The 8782-nt window shown below is 47.9% G+C and overlaps 1 protein-coding gene across 3 annotated transcripts in view; it reads left to right on the top strand.

Moving 5' to 3' along the window:
- Positions 1 to 300: 300 nt before the first annotated feature.
- Positions 301 to 8782, top strand: part of FAM131B (family with sequence similarity 131 member B) — a 51376-nt gene continuing 42894 nt past the window's right edge. Inside the window, exon 1 of one of the 3 annotated variants that reach the window (XM_082205041.1) lies at positions 301 to 425. In XM_082205041.1, the coding sequence (XP_082061167.1) occupies positions 398 to 425 (28 nt within the window). In that variant the 5' untranslated portion in view covers positions 301 to 397. Of the gene's footprint in view, positions 426 to 735; positions 834 to 6147; positions 6240 to 8782 lie in introns of those variants that run through there. The other 2 variants (XM_082205040.1, XM_082205044.1) reach the window with 2 other exon arrangements.

The raw sequence follows: 8782 nt of genomic DNA, 5'->3' as shown, positions 1-8782 counted from the left end.
TGAGCCCTCCTCCCTCCTCGCCTCCCTCCCTCCCTCGTGAGCCCCGGGAGCATCTTCCTTCCACCGAGCCGGGCAGAGAGCGAGGGAGACGGCAGGAGGCGGGTCTGGCTGCTCGTCGGGGAAGCGTCTCGCGCGGCTCCCTCGGGGCGCCTCGGCCTGCCGGGCTCGCGCGCGCCTTCGCCCCTCGGCGCGGGGATGAGCAGCCCTGCGGGGCCCCCGGCGGGCCGCCCTGGGGACTCGCCGTGACGGAGCCCCCGCTCCGCAGCCCCCGCTCCCGCCGCCGCCGCCGCCTTCTGCTTCGGTGCGCACAGGCTGCGGCGGCCGCTTCCCCCGCCGCCTGCCGCACCTGCTCCTGCGCGCCCTCCCCGACGAGGGAGCCCCGCGGGCCGGAGGAAGGATGGGTTGCATCGGCTCCAGGACTGTCGGTAAGGAGGGGCGGAGAAGCGCCGCGGCGAGCCAGGCGGGGAAGGAGGGGCCTTGGGCTGGAAGGGCCGTCTGCCCCCGTCTGGAAGAATGGGGAGGGAGGGGGTCTAGCTGGCTGGCCGCACGTCTGGAGTGCGGGGTCTCCCCTTTGCAGCCCGGGCTGCTTTTCACCTGCTGCCATGATGAGAGTCCCCCATCCCCAAGGGGTTGGCAGCGGCGGCAGGCGCCCTCGGAGGCAGGAGGTGTGCTTCCCTGTGACAAGGAGAGGATAGTCACCGCCTCCGTCTTCCCCCAGGAATGCCCGTAGCTTGCTGGCCTAGGTGCCTTTGGCGTGGAGATGGATGGATGGAGAAAGCCTTAATGTAAAGAATAAGGAATGACAGTGGCCAGACCATTCCACCACTCCTTGAGTGAGTTTCCCACCAGCGCCTGGGTCGCCAGCTGATCCCTTCCCCTCCCCTTCGTGGTTATTGTTATCAGATTCTCCATATCACTGCAGTGATGGCTGCTCATCCCTCCCTCCCCGTGGCTGCCCACGCCTCAGCAGAAGGAGCAGCCACTGGATCCCTCCCACAAGACCCGAGCGCCTTGCCAAGGGCACCCCCGCTTGCTTCTGCTACACAGCTCCTTGCATCCCTCTAGAATCGAATGGCACCCGCCCACCACGGTCCCCAGTGGGGTTTGCGGGCTGCAGCCTCAGGCATTTCCAAAGAATTGCAAAAGCGAAAAGGACATATTCTGGGATGAGTCTTTGCAAAGGCCCTTCCAGGCACGAGGCGTATCAGGGTGGGTTTGGGTACCACTTAAGAGCTGGGCTTTTGACCCATGTGCCACAACCTTCCAGGAAGACTCAGTGCAAAAGGGAGGAAGATGCAGAAAATTGGTTGGATGAGTATTGCCCAGGAAAGCCATCCCAGTGGATTGTGCCCCACCCACATTGTCCATTAGTGGTGGTGCTGCCATTTAGCTTTTCCGACTCTGGCACTGAAATGCTTTTCACCCAAAAGCTCTGCCTCTTTCCCCCTGTGCGATGTTTGGCATATCAGTTAAATTACTCTTCCGCGTTTGTTTAACATTCCTTCCCTGCCAGATCTCAGGGGCTCGTGGTGCATTGCAATATAGATCCCGTTTCACCCTCACGACGCAAGAGTAAATTAGACGGAGGCAGCAATTGCAACTGCACTTGCCAGTCCCTTCACAGACTCTTGTTATTTCCAAGCAAACATGCTCAGGAATGCCATGACTTGCCTGTTTCGTTGCCCACCCAATGAACTTGGTGGCTTGGCAGAAGATTTGAAGGTGTCCTGACTGACTGACTGCATCTCTTCCTTCTTCCTAGTAACCAATACATCTCCTCCCTGTATCTACACTTCAGAAAGCATAGCAGTCGTCAGCAGGGAATTGGTGCTTTCTTGAATAAGGTGTCAAAGAGGACATTATAGGTAGCAATTTGTTTGGAGGCTATGGAAGCCTTGCTTCCCCCAGATTCATGGCACCTGCTTAATAGGTACAGTACCTGTGGCCTCAGTATGGGCAGTGACACAAGAGACCTGAGAACCCTCACCCCTTAAATGTGCTATATAGGAACATAGGAAGCTGACTTACACTAAGTCAGATCATTTATCTAGCTCAGTGTTGCTGGCTGACTGGCAGTGCCTCTCCAGGGTTTAAGGTGGGTCTGTCCCAGCCGTACCTTGAGATGCCAGGGGTAGAACATGGAACCTTCTGTGCATGAAGTAGGTGTTCCACTGCCGAGCTTCCACAACATACAGTGTGTTGTGCCACGTACTAAGGATGCGGTCCTGCGTTGCTGAAATGGAGTTGTACCCTAATTTTTTCTCTAATGTCAGAGTTTTCTTCTAGCAATTGCTAGTGTTGGTATTCTACTATACACTTCCTTGGAAGTAAGATCTCATGACTTTGCCAGTGTAGGGAATCTGGTGACTCTTACTAGTGGCCCTAACCTTTGGTGGCAGAGCGGGAGACAACCAAATCTGGATCGATAAGCCCCAGGTAGGAGCCATTCATTAATGCAACAGCTGTCTTGTGAAGCTTCTGTTCCCTTCAGTGATACTTACGTAGGAGAGCTTTCAGTGCTGCATCCCCGTGAATGGCGTCTAGGTATTTCCTGCCTCCGTCACTCAAATGCTTAGACTGACCTTTATTCTAAAATTTCAATATTTTGTAAAGTGACTGTTGTAGTGTTAAATGTATGCATTTGACAGCCACATAACAGAACGTTGAGCTGTAGGGATGGAAGTATTTTGGACTTAGTTTTAAGGTGTCCCACCAGATCTCAAGGAAGCACCTTCACATTGGGTGATCCCTTGCTTATTAGCATGTTAGGATCCCCTTGAAAAGTTGCCCATGCACCTGATGAAGCAGCATCATTTGCAAAAAAACACCCAAAAAACCCACCCTGTTGCCATCATAAAGGCGTCAGACTACCAAGTTGATATAGGATTTTTTACTGGTTTTGCTGTGACACACTAAAGGCAAGCATATATTAAAGTCAACTGGTTGCTGCTATTGATTGAAACTACTTGTGAAAATTGGGGGAGGGCGTGATTTGCAGCAGAAAAGTGGCAGGGAGGAATGCTTGCAGTGATATCTTACCCATGGCTATTAAGAAGTATGTCTCATTTGAGTGGGACTTTTCCCCAGGAGTGTATAGGATTGCATCCCTAACCCTTTCCCCCATGTACTGCTTTCCCCATGTTTGCAAGGGTTTAGAAGGGCTGATAGGCAGGTAGGCTAAAACATCTGGACTGCTCTTAAAGGCTATCTTAAAGGCTGTGAAAAAGCTTTCACAATGCACTGGTAGCTATTGTCCATGCTGTGCACATCCATCCCACGATTGCCTTTAGATAAATAGATCTGATAGGTTTTTATAGTGCCTTGACATTCTGTCACACCATATCCTGCAACCAATGGGTATAGTTGGAGTATGTTGCTTTTGTTTATTTGTCTTTCAGATTCTAATGTGTTAAGCTGAAAATAGCAACATATTTATGGGAGGTGATCTGCAACCGGTTTGAGCCAGGGGGTGGTTGAGCAAAGGAATGAATGTTAACACCATGGGTAATAATGACATTGTCATTCACACAGGTATAAACAAAATCTGGAATATAGGCTAACCCAGTGTTCCCCAGCCTTGTGTCCTCTGGATGTTTTGGACAACAGTTCCCATCAGCCCCAGCCAGCATTACTGGTGGTCAAGGATGATGGGTGCTGTAGTCCAAAAAGATCTCTATAGAGCACTTCATTGGGTAAGCCTGGACTGTGGCCCTGCAGGTGATGTTAGGCTGCAACCAGGCTGTGCTGACTGATTGAAGTTGGAGTCCAACAATATCTGGAGAGTCACCAGTTAGCCACTCCAGGCCTCAAATGAGATGCAGTCTGAACTTCTGGTAAGAATGGAATGCCACCATTAGCTATAGATTCCTATGGTAGCATTGCTCTGTTTCTTGGAAAATCTCTGTGGTGCAAACCATCTGGATGTGAGAGTGGGGGAACAGGTTAATTCTTCACAAAAATTGCCAGTAAGGACTGTGATGGTAGTCATTGTGTGTGACTCTAGATCTTCTCCTAGATCTCTGGTAGTGATGGGAAGCCTGTGGCTCAAGGGACCATATGCACCCCTAGATCTAATGTGATTCATGTGGAAAGTGAATCATCTGACTTTGGTATCACTGACCACCAGCTGCAGCACACAGCCCCAGAGGTATAACCCCTGAGGGAATGTGTCCTTGAGGGGGGGGGAAGGAAGATTCTCCATCTTTGAACTACTCTCATCATGCTAACTTCAGCTCTCAAAAATCTTGCTTGTCTCTGGCCCAATAATACTTTCTGTCTTGTTGTCAGGTGAGCAATAAATTACACAGAGCAAGTGAAGTTAACTTTGTAATAGAAGAAACAAGGCTGCTCAGTTATGCCAGGCCTGAAGAGCACAGCACCTCTTCCCAGTAGGTCTTGCCCCATGTTGTGTCTTGCCCAGTAGGTCTTGCCCCACTCCCCAGTTGTGGGGAGTGAAGCTCCTCGCCTTCCCACAGCTGCCTAAGACTTGTGGTTATCCCGGGTGCTTCCCAAGCAATCTGAGACTCAGCCGGCACTCCTGTCTCTGCTCCTCCCTCTCTTCCAGTGGCGTAGCGTGGGGGGTGCAGGGGGGGCCAGCCGCACCGGGCGCAACATCTGGGGGTTAGGGTTAGGGGCGCAAATCCACGGGTTAGGGGGCGCAAATCCACGGGTTAGGGGGCGCAAATTACTTGCCTTGCCCCGGGTGCTGACAACCCACGCTACGCCACTGCTCTCCTCAAACCTCTTCTGGACCCGGGAGACCAGTGTGGAAGGGAGCTTGTTGCAGCAGGAGTGGGAGACACCCTGGTTTCTTCACCAGGTAGACTCATCTCTGCCTCTTGGCCTCCCTCCTCTTCAGCTTCTGCCTCTGATTCTGGTCCCTAAGCCCTGATACCTCTTCCAACACCTCCTTCTCTCAGTCTTATCCCTCTGACCACTTAATCTTCCCTTGCTGGTTCCACAGCTGGTTCCTCCCACCATTCCTCTGAGTCTACCCAGTCCATGACACATCAACATATGCTTCTGTTTACTCAGAGTAATTGATAATGTCACCTTTTAGTTCCCCCTTCCTGAGTTCTTCAAAGGTGCCAGCTTCCGACACCTTCTCTTCCCAGTCTTCTCCCTCTGACCACTCATCGTTGTCTCACCGCCACTCTCCAGGCTCTCAGCCTTCTTCCTTTGGTGGTTCCTCAACTGGTGCCTCCTACCACTCCTCTGTTCCCAGCCTGTCTCTGTTGAAGCCTTTTCCTTATAGCATTTCAGCACGTAGTCAAAGGTGGCATAGTTCAAGTATGTTACCCATTAATCTAAACCAAAACCAGTCTCATCTGCGTCCCCAAACATACTGCACTCTTTCTCCTGCATACGAATCCACTGCATCTGATGATCTTCCTTTCCGTATCACCCACGCATTCTCCTAAAATAACAAGCGCCCTCCCCGGTGACACCCACTCTTGGCTGGCCAAGCATTTAACCGAACTGCTCGTAATTATCTGTTTAGGAGACTTTTAAGGCAAATTAGGACCAAGTGCCTGAAGCAAACAATATTGTGAAGGATCAAGTTTATGCATATTCCCACAAGGGTTCTGCTGCTGAAATTGTGCAGAAGAAAGTGGCAGTCATGGATGGTTGATGGCGGTGGAGATATCCCCCACTTAAAATCTCACCTCTGCCGTGAGCTCCCCTCCTCTGCCTGCAATCTGAAGATCATAATTCTCCCAAGTGGGTGGGGCTTTTTTAATTGAATAAATTTGTTTATGGCTGTGCTGTTGTTGACTTGACTGCAGTTTTCATGCGTACACACCTGTGCTGTCTCTTTCCTTCCCCCCTCCAGATTGACTGCACAACGTTATTGAGTCTGGGTAGAGTAGGACGCATTGCAATGCTCTTGCCTTGCTCAATCTGCCACTGTTTAGTATTCTCAGCTCTGTGGGGGAAGCATAAATCTCTCTGCTGATGCGTCTTTGAAATGCCAAGCTAGTTGGGGGGTTTAACAGCCTCTGAGCAATGTGAACAAGGCTCCTGGTAACATGGGATATGATTCAGAGCTTGCTGTGGGGGTGTGGTTCTCTTCCATTGCAGTCTCCAACTAGTCTCATCATCTGGGAAGCACAGCGGCTGTGAAATGTGAGGACAGCAAAACTGATCATAACAAGGACTGCCAATTTCATGCTTTAGTGTGTGTCAGTGAGGGGGGTCTTCTTAAAAACAAGGTACTACATGGTGCTGTTTTCTTCAAAGTAAGTATTGTTGTGTTCAGGTAGTTGTGCGTAGGATTGCAGCCTTAATCAGATTCCTTTTCCTGTTAGGTTTTTTTAAAATAAAAGGGACATAAAATGAAATAAGCAAAAGCAACGTGAAACAAAATGACGATGGGAACCGTAGCATAGAAATAAAACTGAAAACAACATTGTTATAAAACTGATGGAAAGAGAAGAAAGCAAATCAAATACTTATTATAGCTTGTTCATAAAGACAAGGTTAGTTTAAGAAACAGAGAGGGCACCTGCTAAATAATGAGCAACAGATCTGCCGGCTTCAAGCGCTAATACAGTAATATAGAACCTTTCTACCCTGTTCGTTTAACTGAGGGTGCAGTCCAGGCACACTTGGGAATAAGTCCCACTGAACTGAGGAAACATACATAGCATGTCATGAGGTCCATTGCTTTTCTAATCCATTTCATTTTCTTCATATTTTCTTGCTTTCCTGTCCTTTGCATGTGTCAACCGGGCAACAAGATGTGTAAGAAAATATTGCTGATAATTTTTTTTATTGAGAAATGCCGCCATATAACTTACGGGTAACACTGCGTTAAGAAGGGATGTTATAGGTGATTCGCTGTATTGTGAAGATCTCATGAGGCACATGAATTCAATGTATGTGTGTGTGTGTGTAAAAAAGAATCACCTTTGTGTGCTGAAATAACACCTGCAACATGGATCTTAGTTCTGTATTGTCAAATGACAATGGGTTGCATTGGTAATTGCCTTCTAATATTTGTTGCATGTAAGTGAATAAAAAGTGTTGAAGTTTTGAAATATTTTCTGGTCTCTATTCTATCTAAACATCTACCACTTTATTCGCTCTTCCAATAAGGTAGGGTGCACTTCAGATATTTTGGAAAATTCCTCTGAGGATACCTTTTGTTAAAATTCAAACTCTGTCTTTTGTCCAGGTAATATAGTCTTGGATCCACACATCCTGCGGCCCACACAGGAGGTACAGGGTGGGTTGCTGTTACTCCAACCCAACACTACAAATGTCCCTTAAGTAGCTAATCTAGAGGATTTCCGAATCCTCTGAAGCTACCGTAGTTTTCATTAGGAGAGAGAGCAGACAGGAGGACATCAGTGAATCCCCCAAATGAGAGGAACTGACTCCAGCTGCTTCTCTGGATCTAACCCACTAAACCTCTGCTAAAAAAAACAAACAAAAAAAATTGGAAGTATTGGTAGAAAGGCATGGTTCTTGAACTCACTTTATTCAAGTATTGTAGGAATTAAGACTCTGGTCTCTGAAGGCTTTCGTAGACTCTTGTAGTACATGCAACAAGAAACAATAAAACAAAACATTAAAGCCAGCAGAGCAGCCATAAAAGCAGGGGAGAATTTTTTCATTTTTAATCATTCTTCTTCCAATGAAAGATCTATTGAAATCAGACCATAACTTCATATCATTCTGGACCCCTTTCCAGTGATTGGGCATAATTATTTTTAAGTGCTCTGATTGTCATTATAATAAAATATGTCTAAGTGGTATATATGGGCTTTAGTCAGGGTTGTTTAAAAGCAAGGGTCCTGTGTCTTTTTACCAGAAAGACAGCGAGGTGGGGAAAGAGAATAGAAATCTACTAATGAAAATAGTTTGGAAGTTATTTAGAAATAGCTTTTGAGGAGGCTATTGAGCCCTTGCTGTGCCGCCCTGCAAGGGTAGTAGATTGATGACAAATTGTGTGGGTCTCCACTATGTTAAAAGATGCAGTGCCGGTGATACATAACTTCTCCCCTTCCCCACACACAGATAAAGGAGACTGGAAATTTGAGCTAGAAATGAACAAGTAGATCCAGTTAGTGTCTGCTATTTTATTTTTGACAGTCTGCACATCACTCGCTCCTTCTATCCTTCCTTGGAAGAAGTAGAGCTGAAGCGAAGGGTAATAGTCCAACCATTTTACTCAGAGTAGACCTATTGAAATTAATGGGCCTAACTTAGCTATGTACATTAATTTCAGTGGGGTCTGTTCTCGGTGAAAGTTCGTTGAATACCACCTGGAGAGCTAAAATGTCCCATTCTGTCTGCAAGGCACTCCTGAGTCTACTGGGTCAGACTCTTTCTTGACAGTGTGCAGGAAAGATAATATTTTCTCTGGGGCTCAGTCACAGATGGCCTCAGCACTAGAAGCCTGTCTGCTTTCTTGAGATCAATTATAAGATGGAAATAAACATCAGATGCTGAACATTCATTATGAGGTAGCAATATGCCCAGCTCTGCCTTGAGAGTTCTTACAGCAAACATTTGGTTAGCCTTGTATGGAGGAGGGCCTGTCATTCCTGTGTGTAGAAGCTGTGTTCAGATGTCACACCATAGCAGGGTTTCCCAAACTTGGGTCTACATGTGGTTTTTTTGGACTACTGTTCCCATCATCCCTGACCGCTGGTCCTGCTAGCCAGGGATGATGGGAGTTGTAGTCCAAAAACAGCTAGAGACCCAGGTTTAGGAAACACTGTACTATAGTTTAGTGGCACCTGAATAAGCCTATCCTCTTCCTAGGGTGACACAT

The sequence above is a fragment of the Podarcis vaucheri genome, assembly GCF_965113315.1.
Source record: "Podarcis vaucheri genome assembly, chromosome: 17".
NCBI lineage: Eukaryota > Metazoa > Chordata > Lepidosauria > Squamata > Lacertidae > Podarcis > Podarcis vaucheri.
Note: the sequence above shows the minus strand (reverse complement) of the source record. Positions and strands in the feature narration are given on the sequence as shown.